Source organism: Callithrix jacchus, chromosome 12 (genome assembly GCF_049354715.1).
Source record: "Callithrix jacchus isolate 240 chromosome 12, calJac240_pri, whole genome shotgun sequence".
Classification (NCBI taxonomy): Eukaryota; Metazoa; Chordata; class Mammalia; order Primates; family Cebidae; genus Callithrix; species Callithrix jacchus.
In genome coordinates, this window is record NC_133513.1 from 70,165,818 (window position 1) to 70,187,871 (window position 22,054).

Consider the following 22,054-nt stretch of genomic DNA (forward strand, 5'->3'; position numbering starts at 1 on the left):
ATAACTCAAGTCTCTGCCTCTTCCTTCACTTGGTCATCATCTCTCTTAAGTGTCCATGTGATTTTTCTTCTTACAAGGTTAGTCATTGGATTTTAGACCCATTCTAATCCGGTATGACCTCTTCTTAGCTAATCGTATCTGCAAAGATTGTATTTCCAAATATGGTCATGTTCTGAGGTTCCTAATGAACATAAGTTTTGGGGAGACACCATTCAACCTACTACATTACTTTATGGCACTGTTAAAAGGATTAAATAAATTATTATAAGGAATTATAAAGTTAATGCATATTAAGTAAAGAATAATATTAAGTTAATATTATTTAAGTGCTTATAATCATGCCTAGCTTATAGTCAGAGGTATGAAATATTATTACGGAGGTTGGCATTCTGAAAATGCTTATTCTTTCCAACAACTGCTTTCCGCTGAATAATGTCAATATTCCACTGCCAGTAAAGATGCTGAGTTACTAGATTAATTCATAAGAATGCTTGACTGCATCCCTGAAGATATTTTCTTGAAAACATACATGATTCACATTTCTAGTAAAATGACTAGATGGGACATTAAATGCTAACAGAATCAACTTTCATTTTCCAAATTTTTGGTCACCCAGAAGGAAAAAAGTGCTGAACAACCTGTTCATACACATTTTTGTGCAACTAACTCCTTAGGCAGTAGCCTTGTCTGTGTGACTTTTCATGTGGCTAAGCCCCACTTGTCTTTGAACCTAATTTCCTCCTTAGTAATTTGTTGACATTTTTGGTGCATCTTTAGATACAGCATCAAAAGAGGCATTGTTTTGATACAAGGTTATCAAAAGGTTAAAAAAACAAGCTATAGACTATGTTAAGAGTAACTCTAGTTATTCCATGAAATGACAGAAATGAGATACAACCTATGATACTGAGTCTAGTAAAAATATTGTGTTCTTCATACGTGAAGGATATAAACAACAATGCATAAGTACTATATAGTACCTATGGGCTAACTTGGGAGAGAAAAATGGTTAAGAATCCAATATTTGCCCTGCCACTTATGAAAGGTTATTTTAGAGGAGAGTAAGAAGTTGTGAAATGAAAGCATATAAGTCATTATTTGTACCACATTTATTTTGTTCACCACTGTGTATCCAGTTATTGACAAAATGACTAATACATAGTCGAGATTCAGCAAATATTTGAGGAAGGAAGCTGTGGCTACATTGCTTGCTGGTGGCTAAGGGTAAAAGGAGGAGCTTACTGGTTATTTTTCTGTGGGTTTTGTAAGGTCATTTCCTAATATGTAAATTTTCTTTAGGGCAGTCTTCATTCCCCTCTTCTTGCTTTTTCTCTACCTTTCCCCCCTTTTTATTTGCAGTAGGTGGTTGGTATGGTTTTGGGGTGGTAAGCGTGTTGATATGTAACAGAGGGCCAAGAAAAGTGAAGAAAATTAATTTCCATTTTTGCTTGTATTTCCTAAAGTTCTGAGGTGGTCAATTAGCTATCTCAGAGAATTGTTTGATATCAGGATGATTGGATGAAATAGATATAATGCAGATGTCCACCAGAGAATTTTCTATCAATAGAGCAGGAGTTCTTAAATGCAAGTTCACGAGCAGCCTTAGCACACCTGAGCCACATGAAATTATGTGCAAATTGTGTATTCAGATTAGATTTGGTGTGTGTATATGCAATTGTTGAAGAAAGATCATTCATTCATCACCTTTATTAGTCTCGAATTCAGATTCCAAATAGAGAACCACTGAATTCTAAGATTGGTTTTATACTGATTTTGTTTTGTTTCAGAGGTTTGGGTGGGAAAATTCTGAGGAAATGTGAGAGGAAAATGGAAAGTATATGAAATTATTAAATATTTCCAGATACGGGATCAATTCAAAGGCTTTTTTCTTGAATTGCAACAGCTCTTTTTAACTTCTTTAGCTGCTCTTTTATATGTACGCCACTTCGGAGTTTGGGATGCTTAACTCACAGTTGTTATCTCTGGCAGTTGAAATATCCAGGCAGACTGATGTCATTTGTTCCCAGAACGGCATCAGAGCCCTTCTGGGCAAATTCACTGATAAGTCATTGAGCAGGCACAAAGATGATGATATTTTATGGTGCAATGAGCCATCCTTGCATAGCTAATTTAGTTCTAACTGAACTTATAAACAGAAGACTAACCTCTAAATAGTGAACCTCTTTAAAAACTGCATTCTATTTTTCTTTAAATCCTTGGAAATTTTGATTTGTCCTTTATTTAACTTGAACGTTTATCTCTTGTCATCTTTTTAACCTTCTGCTCTAATTAAATAATTTTCATGCTTATCTCAAATTCCAATTTTATGTTATTTTACGTAATAGCTATGTGTGCTCTCAGACACCTGACTCGGTGACTTAGCTTATAATCCCTGGTATTCACCTTTGTATCTATCAGATTCTCAACTTAAACTGCTGTTGCTGCTGCTAATAAAGCCTCCTGTATTATTTCAGGCAGTAATTTACTTCAGAGGCTATTTCTACCCAATTTGCTTATTTGTTGATTCATTCATTGACAAAACACTTAGAGGCACTTGCTATATGCCAAGAATGCTTCCAGTTGCAGGAGAAACAGAAAGATGGGTATTAGGTATAGAGTCACATTGCCTTGTGCTGAATTCAAGGCGTGTGGCAAGCTAAACAGGCCAGAGTTCAGCCTCCTGAAGCATACAATCTTTATATAAGTTGGGTTACTATTTATTTAAAGCAGTGGTCCTCAACTGGGATGGCTTTTGCCCCCTCCCCCAAGGGACATTTGGCAATTCTGGAAACACTTTTAGTTGTCACCAATAGGGGGTACTGCTGGTACCTAATCAGTAGAATATGCTGGTAAACATTGGAAAATGAATAAGACAGTCCCCTACAGCAGAGAATTATCCAGATCAAAATGCCAATACTGCCGAGGCTAAGGAGCCCCGATTTAGAGTCACAATAATGATTGAGAGGCACACTACCATAAAGGGGAAGGGGCAGGCCACCCCAGAGGCAGTGGCCTCTCCTCCGAGGTCCTGAGCAAGTTGACTCAGTGAATCGACCCACACTGGAACCACAGACCCTTCTGAGGGGTAGAAGAATTTCCTTCTTCTCAATTACATTTGCATGAAAGAATTAGAGTTCCTCTCTTAAAGACTGGCATCTGGGCTGCTTTTCAGTTGCCTGCTCCTTAATCTGCGTCCTCTGCTTATTCTGAAGGAGCTCAGAATTGAGGGTAGAATAAGGAGAGGTATACCAAAATCTGTGATGCTGTGTGGTACACACAAAGAGAGTTCAGTGAAATTCATGCTGGGAGCACTGAGAAACTAAACTCCACCTGGGGGGTCTGGGCAGGCTTCACAGATGAGGTGGCATTTGAACAAAGGCTTTGAAGTCAGTGTTCACCATATGGCTGAAAGAAGACACTTTTCTCTTTTAAGCCATACCCTTCGTGATTGCATTTATAACCAGTGACAAGATGTGTTTGGCTGCTCTTTCAGGAAAACCTGCTTTTGTATTGTACTGTATTAAGCAAGACTTCTTTATAAAGTTTGCAGGCCAGGCCCAGCTTTGCAGTGTCTTTCTTCTCACCATCTTTCTATTAAAGATTTTAATAGTAGATGGTTTCAACTGTGAAATTATAGATGTTAGAGTTTAGCAGTTGCAAGCTCTCAGTGAGTGAAGTACATGTCTTGTTTTTTAAAAAATTTTTATATGTATTTCTTTCTGCTGCTGCTCCTACAGATGGCTATGTACTATAGGAAAATCCAGTAGAACATCATTGCCTGCAAATTTCTGTTAGACTGTGCTAAGTACAACGTAAAATGTGTCAAGCATGATGGCTCATGCCTATAATCCCAACACTTTGGGAGGCCAAGGTGGGAGGATTGCTTGAGGCCAGGAGTTCAAGACAAGCCTGAAAACATAGTGAAACCCCTGTCTCTAAAAAATAGCCAGGCATGGTGGCACATGCCTATAGTCTCAGCTCCGCGGGAGGAGGAGGTGGAGGATCTTGAGCCTTATCGCACCACTGTGAGATGTGATTGCACCACTGCACTCTAGCCTGAGCAACAGAGTGAGACCCTGTTTCTAAGAAGAAGAAGAAGAATGCCATTTTGAAGCTATTAATTGGAAAAATGGCTGTGGTAGATATGGATAAATGGAATAGATGTTACTTTTCTGCTACAAGAAAATAGTGGGGTCTTCATAATGTAATTATCAATAAGTAATCAAATTTCTCTTTTCCCTCTGGAAATTGTGTGTTGATTTAAGGTGCCTATACGTTATAGGGAATTTTCTCTCTCAGTTTGGAATGAATTGTTGACATCACACAAGGGGTAACACTGTACCATCAAAAATAACTTTTAAAAAATTTGTCCTTTTCTTGGTTCTTTTACAAAGAACTTTTATTCATGTCTCCATGTTAGAAATAAAACAGTTCAATTATTTTAGTTTGAACCCTAAGCTGGATAGTTTAGAAACATGCAGATTAGCTTCATTTTTCATCAACATGTTTCTCTTTTTTATTTTAGTCTGATGCCAATGCAAGTTACTTAAGAGCAGCTCGAGCTGGACACCTTGAAAAGGCCCTCGACTACATAAAAAATGGAGTTGACATCAACATTTGCAATCAGGTTAGTGGGAGTTATTATTGAATTTTTTACTTAAAATTCTAAAAATCCAGACTTTAAACTCCTTAAAAACTTTCTTTTTTGTATGTGAGATTTTTTCCATTGAATTTTATCAGCTTGTCATTGTCAAATTATTCTCTGCTGTGTTAGAAGAACATTCAGAAATGTAGGCATATGTCCCTTAGTTAATTTCTAAAATTTAGTAAATGATGGTAACAGAATAACCCATGTAGTTTTCAAGTACTTTGACGTGTAATTCAAGTTCCTGCACATGCAAGTGATCAATAGGTAGGACATTACAATATCTCAGGAGTTCTTGGTAGGCTGTTTACTGCTCTATTTTCAACCTACTGAGTAAAGCTTTTCCTTTGCTTTTGATCAGAATGGGTTGAATGCTCTCCATCTTGCTTCCAAAGAAGGCCATGTAGAAGTTGTTTCTGAGCTGCTACAAAGAGAAGCCAATGTGGACGCAGCTACGAAGGTCAGTATCACATATCGAATGCTTTTGGTACCACTTGCCACGTTCTATGAGAATTCAGCCCACAGTAAGAATTGGGGCACAACTCTCATAAGATATTTGTCAAATTTGTTCTCTTTGAGGATAACAGAAAAATTCAATAGATCAGTGAATTGATATATCTTGATTTTCATTTTACAGAAAGGAAACACAGCATTGCACATTGCATCCTTGGCTGGACAAGCAGAGGTAGTAAAAGTCTTGGTTACAAATGGAGCCAATGTCAATGCACAATCTCAGGTAAGTGTACAACTCCATGCATAGACATTGTTACAACTTACAAACAGTATTCTTTGGGTCAGGTGCTTGCTTAGTTCACATATCCTCTAAGAACACAATGCTTAAGAACTACATTTAAAACAGTTATATTACTGCACATTTTGGAAGGCAAAGGTGGACAGATCACTTGAGGCCAGGAGTTTGAGACCAGCCTGGCCAACATGGTGAAACCCTGTCTGTACTAAAAATACAAAAAAAAAAAAAAATTAGCCTGGCATGGTGGCACACGCCTGTAATCCCAGCTACTTGGGAGGCTGAGGCACAAGAATCACTTAAACCCAGGAGGCAGAGGTTGTAGTGAGCCAAGATTGCACCACTGTACTCCAGTCTGTGTGACAGAGCAAGACTGTGTCTCAAAAAAAAAAAGTTAAATTATTGCAGATTATTTAAAATCACATGTATTCTCATTTGCAATATATAAGTGACAGAGATTTTTAAAGTGGTCTGTCTATAAAAGATACCAGTCATAGATGCAAGTGTTTAAAGAGTATCTGTAATTCAGGGTCTTACACTGTTTTATGATGCTAGCTTAGGTTCAAGCTCAATATTTATTAACCTACAAAAGAAATAAAGATGCCTATAAATAAGGAAATGTTCTTAAAATTTCAAAATATTTCAGTGTTTTATCTATTTGGGAAAGGGGAGAATATACTTAATTCCTCCTTATAACTAAAGTATCTTTGTTGCTGTCTGAAACAGGTTTTTTTTAAAAAGACAGAAGGAACTTTAAGAGTCCTCAAATTCAAAAATTTTCAGATTATTTGTAATGAACATAGGTGCTCCTATAAATTTTACATGGTCTTTCCTGAATTTCTAAGAGAAATGCCAATAGCTTATTATTTGATAGACTTTGAGTCTAAAAGAATTAACTTTATTTTGTTTAAAAATATCTCATTATTCAAGTATTCATTATTCGGGTCCCCACAGACAGGTCATGTAGGAAAGCAAGTATCATCACAATGCAAAAATATTCACTAAGAACATGACTGCATTTAAAACTGGTTCCCACTCAGATTTTCCTTCCAGACAAATGCTGACTCCCATCCCTATTTGTCAGTGTCTCCCCAGGGGTGTTGGATATTGAACAAATTGATTGTAAAACAAAACTACAAGTTTTGACAAAGACACTAGATTACCTGAAGTCAGGGAAAGTGATGTTGGAGAACTTCTGAATGCACAGCTAAGCTGTGTGTACATAGCACTCTGGCAGCATTAGGCTAGGAAGCATGTGAAAAGTTAGGATGATTTCCTGATAGCTGTTTCATATAAGAATTATTTGAAAATACATAGATTAAATGAAGACCAAAAGTTAAGTGAGATCTTTAGATGGCAAATACTTCTTACAAAAGATGGTCTTTTTTCTCATGCTATGAAAATTTTAAAGTGAAGAATTTCAACATATATCATTTTGTTGGGAAAAAATAACACTTGGTTTAGTCTTTGTTCATTCCGAGCACTTATACAGGAATGCAGTTATAATCTGTATTATATTAAATCATATAAGCCTATTTTTATAATTTCCAGTTTTATCTTTTAAGAGTGAGTCTGAATCAAACTTTTTAAAAAAATTATTTACTATGGCCTTTTGCTCTCCATTTTAAATGCACTCGATTTTACCATGCTTTTCCAGTACTAATTATCTTTGGATATCAAGTGTCCTCTGTTTTATGGGTTCACAGAATTGCAGTGACTTCCTCCCCTGTTTGCTACAGACATAGTAATGACAGCTCTGATGCCATAAAATGGCAGAGTCAAAGAAAAGGAACTGCATAGTGCTTCCAACTGCAAGGTTCTGTATATTTGCTCTAAATTCATTCTAGTTTCCTGTGGTTGGACCTTTGTTATATGATCTAAGCCAATTATTCTGATTCCCTAGGAGAGTTCCTCGGAGTAATAATGCTTTTCCAGAAAGGAATAATATACAACTAAATAGCAACAAGTATGGTACTTTGAGAGAGATACAGACCAGCTGACTACAATAGAAGCATCATGCTTTTAAATGAAATTTTTTTTAAATACTCCAATAATATTTTACTGAAATAAGGCTAGGTAGTTTTAAGCTCTGAGATAGTGGGAAAACTCTTTAATCCATATTCATTTCTTTTATTATTTTCTCAAGGGAGGAAAAAAATAGACCTCCTTCTTTCAAACATCACATCCGCTATTGAATAATAGCCATAGTTTTAAACTGACTCTGCAGTGTTTGAGAGAAGCTGCAGTTGAAATAAAATCCTAATCAGTTCTAATTTGAATTTATACACATTCCGCACTGATGATGCAGTAAGGGAGAAGAACATAGGAAATTCCCTGTTACTTACAGTTGTGCTTGAAATTACCAGCCACACATTGCACAGCAAAGCATTTCCCCCTGCATCTGGACACCTGCCCTCATATGCCTTCTGAATTCGTTCTGTGGATGGAATAAGTAATGAGATGAACATGTGAAGGAAGGGAGTTTTTATGATAATTCCTGGTAACAACTCTTCAGCAGGAGCTTTTATAAAGAGTAACAAGCAACGATGTCAATTCCATTTAGGCAGCAGCACATAAAACAGTACAGAAATATTAGTATTCAAGAAAGATGGCATCACTGTTGACATAAAATTTTAACCCATAGGCAATATTTAATAGCTAACAAAATATAGTGTAAAAAGAGTCCCTTACTCTTCATTATAAAAATTCTCATCTTAAACATAAAAATGACATTGGGGTATATAAAGTTCTCATCTTATAAACTAAGGCTTTATAAACCAGGAATTTATAGATTTTAAGGTAAGTTTTGTCATTGCCTTGATCTTAGGTCCTAACAAGTTAACCCTTTCTTTTATTATTTAACATTCCAATCATTGAGTCCTACTCTGAGAAAGAAATTGAGTTGACTAAATTGTGATAATAAAGAATTCTATTATTAAATCCTTAATGCTTTATACTAGATAGATCAGCAATGATTAACAATGTTTGCTGTTGAAAAATCTCAAACTGCACAAATGACATCCCCCACTCTTCCCTCTTTCTCTGTCTTTATAATATAAAGCACAACTGAATTTATAAAGAAGCAAAGTCTGTTTCCAATAACATTTTAACTGCCAAAGTATTTTGAATGAATGGATTTTCATGGTGGTATTTGCAAAGGTAACAGCCTTTAAGTTAACCAGTGCCTCCTTGTTCTTTCTGGGTACTCTGATATTCCCTATGGTGGGACAGTTTGATCCTGACACAGTTAGACAGTACAAGTATGGGACTTTGGGTATGGTTCAGATTGAGCCTTTGTGACCTTACATTGCACCTCTAATCTAACTGACTTTCATGAAAATTAGTGACATATAGGAATCAATGCAAATCTTTCACCATACCCTTAACATCTTAATTAAGAACAGCACTTTATGAGTTGCAAAGGCTAGCCGTAGAAAACTAGAATGAATAGAAAAATTTCATGGATGAAATGTAAGCCCTTTCCCAAGTGAAATCATAGGAATACTTATTATTTCATTTTCTTTTATTTTGGTGTGTATTAGACAGCATGCCTCAGTACTATCAACAGATTTACATGCTTATAATAGCACCACTATAAACATTCAGAGCAGAAGGTATTGAATATATTGGATAAAATCAGACTTCAAATAGCATACTCACTCCCTCTAAGCTGCTCTGCCTTTAGAGAATTTAATCTGTTGTTGCTACAGAAAAGAAAATGCAAATTGGGCATTCGTATATTCCTTTTCAGCTAGCTTTGTTTTGGAAATGTTCTAAATTAGGAAATTACTATAAAGACAGTGGTATACTTTTTTCTGTTATTTTGAAATTTGACCATTCTCCCAATCCACGTGCCATTTCACAGTGAACAGTTATGGTTCTAGGTTGTCTAATGACAACACATTGAGTTAAGGGTGTCTCAGCCTCTTTGAGCTGGGGAGTGATAGCAGTATTTTTATTCACCCTTTCCAAAGGACACTTCTGATTTTCTCTCTAGAATCATAACTAAATGGCATGTATGTGTTTTCATGTCTTGACCATTTCTTGAGACATAAAATTTGTAATTTGGGGTGTTATTTGAATTAAAGGAACAGAAGTTAACTTAAGCACAAGAGGAAATTTATTGAAATTGCTTGGGGAACACAGAAAATAGAAAGCTAAAGAAACTTTCAGAAAGCTTTGGAAACCCCATAGCTAGGGTGGAGAGTAGGAGAACATAGTGAGAAGCAAGACAGTAAGGCTGCCCTCTGACCTGGTTCTTACAGGTCAACCAAGGCTGGAGAGGGAGAATCAAGGGTGGACCTAAACGAGAAAACAGAAGATAGCCTGCATGTGTGTCTACTCTGTAATTAATGAAGGGCAAGCTCATTTTTCTCAGTCCATCCAGGACAAGTCCTATCTGCATAATGGGAAGAAGTAATTCTCTAAAAGAAAATAGGGGTGACATTTTCTTGAAGGGGAAATGGGTATGAGGACTGGTGACAGAAACTAAAGCAAAGTAAAATAAGCACCCACACTCTACAAATGACCACTCTAAAATTGAAAATTCCACCATGAGAGGCTCACCAAAACATTTTATCAGTATAGAGCACAGAAATAGCATAAGAAGGCCACGCACCATGCTCACGCCTGCAATCCTAGCACTCTGGAAGGCTAAAGCAGGAGGCTAGAGTTTGAGACCAGCCTCAGCAACATAGTGAGACCCTGTTTCCACAAAAATAAAAATTAAAAAGTTACCCAAATGTGGTGGTGCATGCCTGTAGTTCTAGCTACTCAGGAAGCTAAGGCTGGAGGATCACTTGAGCCCAGGTTAAGCCTGCAGTGAGCTGTGATCATACCACTACACACCGGGCTGAGCGATAAGAACAAGACCCTATCTATATTAGTCTGTTCTCATGCTGCTAATAAAGATATACCCAAGACTGGGTAATTTATAAAGAAGAGGTTTAACTGACTCACAGTTCCACATGGCTGGGGAGACCTCACAATCATGGTGGAAGGCAAATAAGGGGCAAAGTCATGTTATACATTCTGGCAGGCAAGAGGGCTTTTGCAGGGGAACTCCCATTTATAAAACCATCAGATCTCATGAGGTTTATTCACTACAAGAAAAGTATGGGGGAAACTGCCCTATGATTCAATGATCTCCACCTGGCCTTGCCCTTCATATGCAGGGATTATTACAATTCAAGGTGAGATTTGAGTGGGGACACAGCCAAACCATATCACTATCTCTTAACAAAAATGAAAGAAATAGCATAAGACCCTTCAAGGACAGATATTGTATGATTATGTTTATATAGAATAACCAGGATAGACAAAACCATAGTGACAGAAAGTGCATTAGTGGTTACTAGGAGGAAACGGGGAGTGATTACTAAGGAGTATAGGGCTTCTTTGTAGGATGATGAAAATGTTCTAGAATTAGATAGAAGCGTTGCCCAATTTGATGAATATACGTAAAGCCACTAAATTGTACACTTTAAAAAGGTGAGCTTTATGACATGCAAATTATATATCAATAAATATTTTAAAAATCAAAAAACAAGCAAGGATGTAACCATTCAGAAAATGATCAACTCTCAGGTAATAATCTTAGGATGGCAAGTACTCTAAAAGAAGGTGGAAGCTATTGTGGAAGACAGTTAATTACAGGGCTACATCTTTCTGTGACTTGTGTCTACAAGCGGTTCTACATAATCCTAATTCTGTGCATCTCAGTTTCTGTCATTGTAAAACAGGGCATGTGGAATGATTTCAGAGTTGTGCTTCTTAAGAATAAGTCTCTAGAAGCTCCAGGTTCGTAAGAAAGAATTATCTTAAAACCCAGTGCCTGAGTCTGGACTTTCTTCATGGATCCTGAAATGGTTGGTTCTGGAAAGAAACTGTGACAACGATGGACATTTACTAGAGCCAGACATGTGTGGATAGACTAGTGTTTCTTAGGCAGTCTTGGACCACAGCAGACCTCCACCCTGAAGCTGAGAATGAACTGGCATTACTTGCCGTGACATAAATATCTTGTTGATATTTATGTCTAAGAGGAAAACATTTATTTTGGAACTATTAAAAAAAACAAACTTTACCCCTAAAAATCTGAACCTGTCCTCTCAAGGTTTCAGCCTTCAGAGAGAGCACCGGATGAGGGAAGGTAGACACTTAGTACCTAGTTTAGCTATACGAAAAAGCCAACTGGTTTTAGCCTTTCTTTTCTTTTTTGTTTTGTTGCTTAACAAATATTTAAGGCTGTAATGACCTTTCATTTTGGTCTAATTCGAAAATGAGAAAATAGCAATATGATGAGGATAATCCTAAACTCCCTTTCAGTTTCACTCATAGTGCTGGGAAGAGGGACAGAGATGAAAGACACACAGGCCTATGGACACACACACTCACGCGCGCACAGTCCTATGGACACACACACGCACACACTCACATGCACACACAGTGCTCCAAGTACTCCATGCTTCATGTTTAAATGTGGTAGAATCTTTCATGATAGATTGTGGCTTCATGTTTAAATGTGGTAGAATCTTTCATGATAGAGTAGAGTAACCATGGGCTCCAGAGATATTATCAGGTAGACAATTTAAAAGCAAGAAGATTGAGTGTGATGTTGCATTCCATCTCCTCTAATTTTGTGTTTCTAATATGGAGCTTGGCAACCAGATCACCTAACTTGTTACAATTGTGTGCCAAAGAGAGAAAGTAGAATAGAGGAACTCTGATAAGTACACAGCCTTGGTGGATTTGTTATATGGCATCAAATTTATCTGCTCAAGGATCTTTTTAACTTACTTTTTAGTTCTCAGTTATAAGCCAAAAGCAGGGTGTTCACCAGAGGCTGAACTTATGGATAAGTAAGGTAATCATATAGTAGTTGATATTTATAATAATGAACCTAAATCTTTTTGTCACAAAAGTTTGAATATTTGCTAACATTGTAGTTTAGGATATATTTACTTTTAGTTGTTGAAATTGCACAATGTATACAATAAAATTTTTAGAATATTCGGTTAAATAGTATTGCATTTTGAAAAGCATATTCAAAAAGAATTTACTGGCTGGGTGTGGTGGCTCACAACTGTAACTGAGCACTTTGGGAGGCCAAGGAAGGCAGATGGCTTAAGCTCAGGAGTTCAAGATCATTCTGGGTGACACAGGGAGACCCAATCTCTATAAAAATATATAAAAAAATAAGTAAATTATCTGGGTGTGCATGCCTGTAGCCCCAGCTACTTGGGAGGCTAAAGCCGAAGCATCTTTTGAGCCCAAGAAATTCAGGCTGCAATGAGCTGTGATCACACCACTACACTCCATTCTTTTTGGTTTTTTATTATTATTATTTTGAAACAGGGCAACAGAGTGAGACCCTATTCAAAATAATAATAAAACAAAATATTATAGTTTGAAAACTGTAATTCGTTTGATGTTTATATCTTGCAATAAGATTTTAAAATAGTATGGTATTTCAAAGATATGTAATATATTCTTCTAGAAAACACATGTATATGCAATATATTTTTAATAGGAAACTTAAGATGTAATATGCATGTTAATTTGCTTGGATCCAATTTCTTTGAGAGTTGATGCATATTTCAGAGAGGCACACACACACACACACACACACAAACTAAATATATGTGTATACGTAGGTATGTATAATATATAGGGATATATGTATTCTGAACATAAAAATACCTTGGCAAAAAAATACAAAGGAAGGAAACCTACAAAAACAGACTATGAATTAAATTGAATCATACCATTATTGGCATTTCTTTTTTCGCTCTAAAGACCACATCTGTGCTAACCTTGAAGCTATTTGAGATTAATATAAATTCATTCCCATGTCGAAACTACTTCAGATGCTTACTTTTGTGTGAAAATATTACATGTTTATTTAAAACAGATAATTAAGGCTTGGGAGCTACAGTGACAAAATGTGTTTTTCTTCATCTTCTCACGGCATCTAGTAAAACACTTACACATGGTAGGCTCTCAATAAGTGGCTGATGACTAAGTGAGTGTACTTATTTTTAAAGTGGGTAAATTGCGTTGACTTATACTTGGACTATTTACTATAAACTATGATCTATACTAAAATTATGAATTATAAAAATAATTTTGAATTACACAGATTAGGAATTTAGCTTAAGGGATGGTGCTTGGGTTTTCTAATAATTATTAGTATCTATATGAAAGTATTAAAGTTATTGTATGTGAGTACTTCTTAGAGCATAAATCATTGGTATCATGGAAAAATAGACTGTCTCTGGAAAGCTGCAGATTAACATTGTTTTTCTTATTTGGCAGAATGGTTTCACGCCATTGTATATGGCAGCCCAGGAAAATCACCTGGAAGTTGTCAAGTTTCTTCTTGACAATGGTGCAAGCCAGAGCCTAGCCACAGAGGTAAGTCATTTTGGTTTTTTTTCCTATGGTAAGTTCACATATTTACAGGGCATTTTGAAAACCTGGAGTTGAGAATTTGTCTTACTAGTATTTCATTTGAAGATGTATATTAATGTGTGGGTTCACAAGTTTTATGAAATACATTGCTAAATCTTTCAATCTTTAAATCTGTCATCTTTTAATCTTTAAAAATCTTCTGTTGCATAGATACCTTTTCTGTTCTTAAATGCCTGATTCTATGCTATAGTTGTACTATTATTTTAATATTTAACATATTTGCTTGAGAATTCTGTTTTGTCTCTTACAATTTTGCCTCATGGGCAAAGGCAATAATTGTTTTGGAATAACTGATTTGAACTATCATTTCAATAAACCATTAGCTTTAAATTGTTTCTTTCCAAATTTAAGTTAACCTAATTATGATGATTGAATTTGTGTGTTTTTCAAGTTGAGACTTAATTCATACTTATAAATAAAACTATTAGACATTTTTTTGAGACAGAGTCTTGCTCTGTCTCCCAGGCTGGAGTGCAGTGACACGATCTCAGCTTACTGAAACCTCTGTCTCCCAGGTTCAAGGGATTCTCCTGCCTCAACCTCCCAGGTAGCTGGGATTACAAGCACCTGCCACCATACCCAGCTAATTTTTATATTTTTAGTAGAGATGGAGTTTCACCATCTTGACCAGGCTAGTCTTGAACTCCTGACCTCGTGATCCACCTGCCTCGGCCTCCCAAAGTGCTGGGATTACAGGTGTGAGCCACCATGCCCAGCCAAAATTATTAGACATTTTAAAGTATTAAATAGACATGGTATTTGAAGAAAAAAATCTTTGCAGTCTATAATAGATGAATGATTAAAAAATAGAAAGTTATTTAAGCCATTGATACTGTCTTAGGTACTGTTTATTTTTAAAACTAATCTGGATGGAAGACTGGAATCACTTCAGCATGTCACCAAATATCTATTGCTAATAATAAAGGATTAATAAATGAGTATTTTTTTATTTCTAACAAAACAGTGAATTAGAGCAGATGCAGGGTTATCCTTATTATAAACCACTACTCTTGCTTGCATGCCGATGTGCTTCAAGCACATCGATGAGTGGCACAGAAAAGATGGCAATAGAGGAACTGCATCTAATTTCACTTAGTTTTTGAGTTTATACCTTCTAGGGAAACCACTACATAAATTAAGAGATAGCTCACACAAAAGATATACAAACAATCATAAATATATGAAAAATTCTCATCTTCGTTTATAGTCAAAGATGTATTTATTAATCAGATAAAAAAATCTTACCTTTTGTCAATGAGACTAAAAAATAATCGATAGGGAGAGGAAGCCAGAACTTTCCTACAATACTGGTGAAATTGATTGTTAGTCACAACACTTTTGCAGAGCATTTGGCGGCAACTATCAAAAATTAATATTTACAAGCCTTTTTACTTGGCAGTTCCACTTCTAACAATTTATATTATAGAAATACCAGATACATAAACTATATATTATAGATATATGTGCATTAGGATGCAAAAATAGTAGAAAAGAATGTCAACACAATTAGTAACAGCAATTTCGAAAAACCAGAAAGAATCAGCCAGGGGTGGTGGCTCACGCCTGTAATTCTTACATTTTGGGAGGCCGAGGCAAGCGGATCATGAGGTCAGGAGATCGTGACCATCCTGACCAACATGGTGAAACCCCATCTCTACTACAAATACAAAAAAAATTAGCTGGGCGTGGTGGCGCACACCTATAGTCCCAGCTATTTGGGAGGCTGAGGCAGGAGAATGGTTTGAACCCATCAGGCAGAGATTGCAGTGAGCCAAGATTGAGCCACTGCACTACAGCCTGGGCAACAATGCAAGACTCAAAAAAAAAAAAAAAATCAGAATCTAAATATACCACCGATAAGAATCCTGTTTATTCAGAACTATTTGGCTTTGAAAGGAACTGAAAAGAAACCTGTTAATAAATGTTCGCATATTTATGTAGTAAAATGCCGCAGTTCAGCACTGTTAAAAATGAGACAAGCCTCTGATATAAGAAAATGTCCATAGTAGATTATTATCACTGGTTTGCCCTGAGAATTAGGAGGGAGCCTTTGTACTCATCAGTACTGTTGGGGATTTTTATACCCATTTTTTTCATTTTATACCCATCCATACTTTAGGGGATTTTTATCTTGAGAATGCTATTTTTTAAAATAGTATTCTTAAAGCTAGTTAAGAAATAACTACTGATTGATATCAAAATAACAAACATTTAGCCAGGTGCAGTGGTGCACACCTGTAGCCCCAGCTCCTCAGGAGGCAGAGATGGGATGATCACTTGAGCCTAAAAGTTTGAGGATATAGTGCTCTGTGGTCGCACCGTGAGTAGTCACTACACTCCAGCCTGGGCAACAGTGAGACCCTGTCACTAAACAAACAAAAAAGAACAAACATTTGCTAGGCAGAGAACAGTGCCTCTCTTCAGACTCAAGAGTAGCTATTTAAAGCACAGTATGATGCACACATTGTATCATAGTGCACAGGGGAAAGAGAGACAGTCAGGGGCTACTGGCTAAGGGAAAACCCATCCTCATTTTTGGCTGGAAATATTAAACAATATAAATAACCTAATGAAAGTGATTCCATAGCTGTCTTTGTACAGACGGTATGGTACTCTCTTTTTTACACTATGATGTACAGATCACTGTCTCTCCTTTAGAAGCAAACATAACCCCAATTTACTACTAATAGATTTGAATTAGCTTGTAAACCAATTGCTAATAACTCTCAGAGCTCTCTAGTACTTTTTGAAGTTTTCAAGGCCCAAAAAGAAGCCCTACAACTAACTTAAAGAAAAATAGTATGTGAGATCTTCAAATCACTTCAGTCTTTTGGTCAAGGATATATATTTTAAAAGCTTTTACTCCTTTACATTAATTTAATTTCATGTTATTTTTGTAGTTTTACGGGGAAAAACAATATTGTGTCTAATAAGTCATGTTCATGTCTTCAGGGAGGTTGCTATTATATTGCTGCATAAACAACACCTAATTACCTAGAGATGTTTGAACCTTTGAATTTTTTCTCTTCTTCGGATTATTGGTATTAGAGAATGAGAACAACAGGATATAAGACATTTTATTCAAATGATATTCTAATTACTGTATTACACTCTTATTAGCAATAATATTGGTGTCATTTATAGAAAAGTCTGTATTTACAGAACAAATAGTAGGGGACAATTAAAGGATCCTTTAAATAGCAAATTTTTGATAGAATCCTTAATTCACTACATAATGGGATATTGCCAGATTCTTTCAGATGTGTTTTTTTCAGTAAGCCTGGCACACTTCAAATCTTGTATATGTGCAGCAAGACTTCAATATAATTGTGTTTTTGAAAACTTTTTTATATTACTGTGTACTGCATATTATATCTTTTCTATCTGTCTATATCTGTCTATCTTCCTCCTGCTAATTTTGATTCTGAAGCATGCAGTAAATTTGTTTGTTCATTTGTTTCATGAGTAATTATTAAGCATCTATTATGTTGCAGACACTGCACAAGGTAGTGGATCTCCTTGGGTAACCAGGGGATGGACCCTTTTTTCAAGTATCCTGTATCATATTTCCTTTCTGCTCATTTTTATCTTAAGAATAACCACACACAGCAAACCACACCATTTAAACTTGGTTTTGAAACAAAATCTGGAGCTGCTAATTTTAGCTGTCAACACCTTAGAGCTGGTATCTTTGTGTCTTTAATTGGCTTATGCAGGAAACATATTCTTGTCAGTGTTAATCGGCTCAGTGGCAGTTTATTTTCTGGTACAAAATAGTTTCCTTTGTGAATAGGTCCTGTGAATTTTAAAATTCACCTCAGTGGAAATGTAGCCATTTTGTCTGGATTCACAACAGAAGTGGACTGACATTTTTACCGCATAGGTTTTGTTCAGGTTTTTAAAGTGAGATGCAAAATTAAATCTTAAAACACAATTTTCCTTTTGCCACACTCTCATTTAAACAATGCATATTTCCTTTTTTTTTGCAAAAGTAACACATTACATAAATTAGAACTTACAATAAAATGCAAGAAGTCTGTTAGTTTTTCCTAGAGATAACATTTTTATCCAATTGTTTGCGCATGTACACATTATATACATGTAATACCTTAATGAAAGCATCCATACATTGATATGTAGACTACTTTTCTTATATATTCTAAAGTTTCTGTCTGTAAGTGTAAACCTATAGCATCATTTTAGTGACATCTTGGTTGTATCCAGTCTTTCCCTGTTTATCCTGCCTTTTTGTTGTTGTTGTTGTTGAGACAGAGTCTTGCTGTGTCTCCAGGCTAGAGTGAAGTGGCAGCATCTCGGCTCACTGCAACCTTTGCCTCTCGAGTTCAAGCAATTCTCCTGCCTCAGCCTCCCAAGTAGCTGGGACTACAAGCACGTGCCACCATACCCAGCTAATTTTTGTATTTTAGTAGAGACGGGGTTTCACTATGTTGGCCAGGATGGTCTCCATCTCTTGATCTTGTGATACTCCCTCCTCAGCCTCCTAAAGTGCTTGGATTACAGACGTGAGCCACCGCGCCTGGCCCTTGTTATCCTTCTTAAGGCTTCAGGGAATATCCTTCTAAATGCATTGGTTATGTGATTGTTTTCCTTTTTCCTGCTGTCTTGGGTAGTAAAGTTGAAAGAAACAGGTGTCATTTAAGCCAGATCTTGAAGCATCATGGATAGACGGGATGTGTATACATAGAAGAAGGGGACATTTCAGGGTTGGGGAAATAGCATGAGTACAGGTGTCAGAAGAGAATTAAGTCTGTACGAATTAAAACACTGGTAAGATTTATCGGGGAAGATACTGAGCAATAATGCCACTTAGGTGCTTTGGGTCAATGTTTTGCACGTCTTGAGTATAAGTGTACTGATTTGCATTCAGTCAAATGATTTATAAGAGCCTTTCTCTGTATTCTAGCAAGGGAAAGAGTATTGAAAGGGATGTTTTAGGAAGACCTAGGTGTATACATGCTCCTATGTGCTTTCCAAATGTTCTTCTGTACCATAGGACTACAGAAATAAAATATGACCCAAATAAAAATCATAAGTCACTTGCATGCCAGTTCTCTAGCAAAAAATAAATAAATAAATAAATGCCCTCTTGATTATATAATAACGAGAACATTGCAGAATTACAATTTCTGAGCCAGTCTTAGAATTTTCTATCCTGTGCTGTTTTTTTGCATTCAACAACTCTAGGTAATCTGCAAATTAATTAACTGCAGTGAAATCTGTAACTGTGTCCCCTTTATCAAGTCCCAGGGTAACATAAAGGGAAGATTCAAAATCTATAGAGTACGTATGTGTGCACTTATGTCTGAATTTATTCTAAAGTCATGTTTTAATCAAATCCATAGAAGCCAGGAGGAACATGGTAGTTATCAGAGGCTAGGAACTGGGAGTAATGGGGAGACAGGAGGTAATGGTCAGAGAGGAGGAATAAATTTCTGTTTTTATTTTACTTGTTTTGAAATCTATTGCACAACTTGGTTAACAGAGTTAGTAATAATGTATTGTACATGTCAAAATTGCTAAAAGAATAAAGTTCAAATATTCTCACCACAAAAAATAAGTATTTGTGGTGATGAAGATGTTAATTCGCTGGATTTGATCATTCCACTTGTATTCATAAATCCTAGTATCACTTTGCATCCTATATTTGTAATTATAATTTTCAATTTAAAATAAAATTTAAAAAGAAAAAAGACAACCAGAATAAATAAATAGTCATGTTTGCATGATCTTTGTGTTGTTTTCTCTCACTGGTCACAGCAACTAAGGTCTTTCTCTTAGCTCTTGAAACCTTAGTCTCTATAGACTTTTCGTAAAGCAGCAATGAGTACCATTCGTGAATTCACATATCCTGACAGCACCGGGAATATGCGAGGCAATGGGGCACAGGAATGAACCAGACAGGCCTATATCTCAGTTTTTAAAAATCCGTGGAAATTTTTACATCGTATTTAAATGAGTTCCTGAGATTTGTTTTGTAGACATTCTTGCTCTGTTGCCCAGACTGGAGTGCAGTCGCATGGTCTCGGCTCACTGCAACCTCCACCTCCTAGGTTCAAGCAATTCTCCTGCTTTAGTCTCCCAGATAGCTGGGAATACAGGCGTCCAGCGTACCCAGCCATTTTTTGTATTTTTAGTAGAGATGGGGTTTCACCATGTTGGTCAGGCTGGTCTTGAACTCCTGACCTCTAGCGATCCACCGGCCTCTGCCTCCCAAAGTGCTAGGATTACAGGCATGAGCCATCTAGTCCTGAGATTATTTTATGGATGTTGATATTATGGCAACTTTTTCTTTTCAATGTAATATTTTTGTACATTTTCAAAAATTTCCCATTTGATACACACACAGAGAGAGAGAGAGAGAGAATCTTTCTACATTTCTCTCCATTTAAATATGTTGTTAGTTTTAATAACTCCAAACAAAAATTGATGTCTGTTCACTTGATTGCCTTTTTTGTTGATTTTTTTTATTTGTTAATTTCATAAAAAAGAAAATATTCATTGGAACCAGTCTTGACCCATCCATTTACTTGCAGGATGGCTTCACACCATTGGCAGTGGCTTTGCAACAAGGTCATGACCAAGTCGTTTCGCTCCTGCTAGAGAATGACACCAAAGGAAAAGTGCGTCTCCCAGCTCTTCATATCGCGGCCCGAAAAGACGACACAAAAGCCGCTGCCCTGCTGCTGCAGAATGACAACAATGCGGATGTGGAATCCAAGGTGAGGCGCTATAGCCACGGGCTTGTCATGCAGCTCTCCTGTGTTGGTCTCCCTCTTGGCAAGCTTATGCCACACCCTTAACTTCACTGAAGGGAGGAAAAAAATGTGTGTCCGAGCTAGCCACTGAAGGCACAGCCTCCCTTCACGTTAGAAGCTGGGACTGAGGAGACTATGACCCTATGCGTGCTAAAAGGGAGGCCACCCCAAAAGAAGTCAGTTTCTATACAGTGATCATTTCCTTCCTTTGAATATAGTTTCGGAACATATTCAACACTTCAGCTCAAACATCAGGGTAAAAAATTACAAAATGCTAAAGACAGTGTAGACAGCAAACCTCTGTTTGATACCCAAGGTGACAGGCCAGGCACTGAGCATAGATCAGCTGTGGAGAGCATGCCAGCAGCAAGAGAGCCACAGCCAAAAATTTCCATCGTCATGACGTGTGGTACCTGAAAGTCTCTGTGACTGAAATGTGGCATTTGGACCAGGCCTTTGCGTAGCCCATCATTCAGTCTAGCTTTCTTTCTGTGCCTATTGTGCTTTCATCAGCTTCCATCCTCATTACTTAGCTGTCATGAGCTTTCTGCAGTCCATATCACCAATAGTGAACTAACCGTTCATTTTTTCCTCCTCTTTGCTTCCAAATGTGTTAACCTAGATGGTGGTGAATAGAACAACAGAGGTATATATACATATATATATGCATATACGTGTAGTCTATATCTGCATCATCATTTTCCCATTACTTAGTGCTGCTGCCTCATGTCTCTCCCTTCTTCTTTGCATCGCCTTCTGTAGGCTAGATACCTGCTTTATCCCTGATCCCTCCTCTCCCCAAAGGAGCATGTGCCAGATAAGATAGCAGTAGTTTGACTACCAGGGCTTTCTGCAGCTGAACCTGGTGTTTGAAAGAGAAGAATGAGGAATCCTTGACTCTTAAGGGTATTGCAATAGAGCTGTGTGAGATGAAGAGTTGGGACACTTTAGATGTTTATCAGCTATATCTAAAGCTGCAGACAACCCTGTCATTCTACTCATCCAGGACTGGTTTCTTAGGGTTGTGCATGACACTTACCCTCTGTGGTGTCAGCAGAAGGAAAGGTATTTCAGACTGGCGTCAGTGTGACCCACCCTTCTACAAGAGTCAGTGAGATCGCTAGCATGGCTAAGAAGCTTGCTAACAAATTAGAAATGCATCTAGTTCCTACAAGGTTTCCATCTTTGGGGACTAAGTGAATCGCTGCATGTTTTAGCATTTTTAAGGAAGTAAAATGACCTTGGTATAAACAATCCAGAAACATGTGTTATTGAATAGGCATTTGCTAACAAACAGATTAACTTGTGGATTCTTCATGGAATACAGTTGCCCATTATATAAAACCAATTTTGTGGTAGTACCTCTTCCCCCGAAATTGCTTTTGCCATTAAAATTGGCATTTACTATTGGTT

The 22,054-nt window shown here is 36.8% G+C and overlaps 1 protein-coding gene across 49 annotated transcripts in view; it reads left to right on the forward strand.

The window, feature by feature from the left end:
• Positions 1 to 22,054, forward strand: part of ANK3 (ankyrin 3) — a 541,984-nt gene that overhangs the window by 290,250 nt on the left and 229,680 nt on the right. For 32 of the 49 annotated variants that reach the window (XM_078345880.1, XM_078345884.1, XM_078345883.1 and 29 more), the window contains exons 2-7: positions 4,526 to 4,627; positions 5,007 to 5,105; positions 5,283 to 5,381; positions 13,710 to 13,808; positions 20,420 to 20,605; positions 21,264 to 21,287. In XM_078345880.1, the coding sequence (XP_078202006.1) occupies positions 4,526 to 4,627; positions 5,007 to 5,105; positions 5,283 to 5,381; positions 13,710 to 13,808; positions 20,420 to 20,605; positions 21,264 to 21,287 (609 nt within the window). The remainder of the gene's footprint in view (positions 1 to 4,525; positions 4,628 to 5,006; positions 5,106 to 5,282; positions 5,382 to 13,709; positions 13,809 to 20,419; positions 20,606 to 21,263; positions 21,288 to 22,054) is intronic. The other 17 variants (XM_078345893.1, XM_078345894.1, XM_078345900.1 and 14 more) reach the window with 1 other exon arrangement.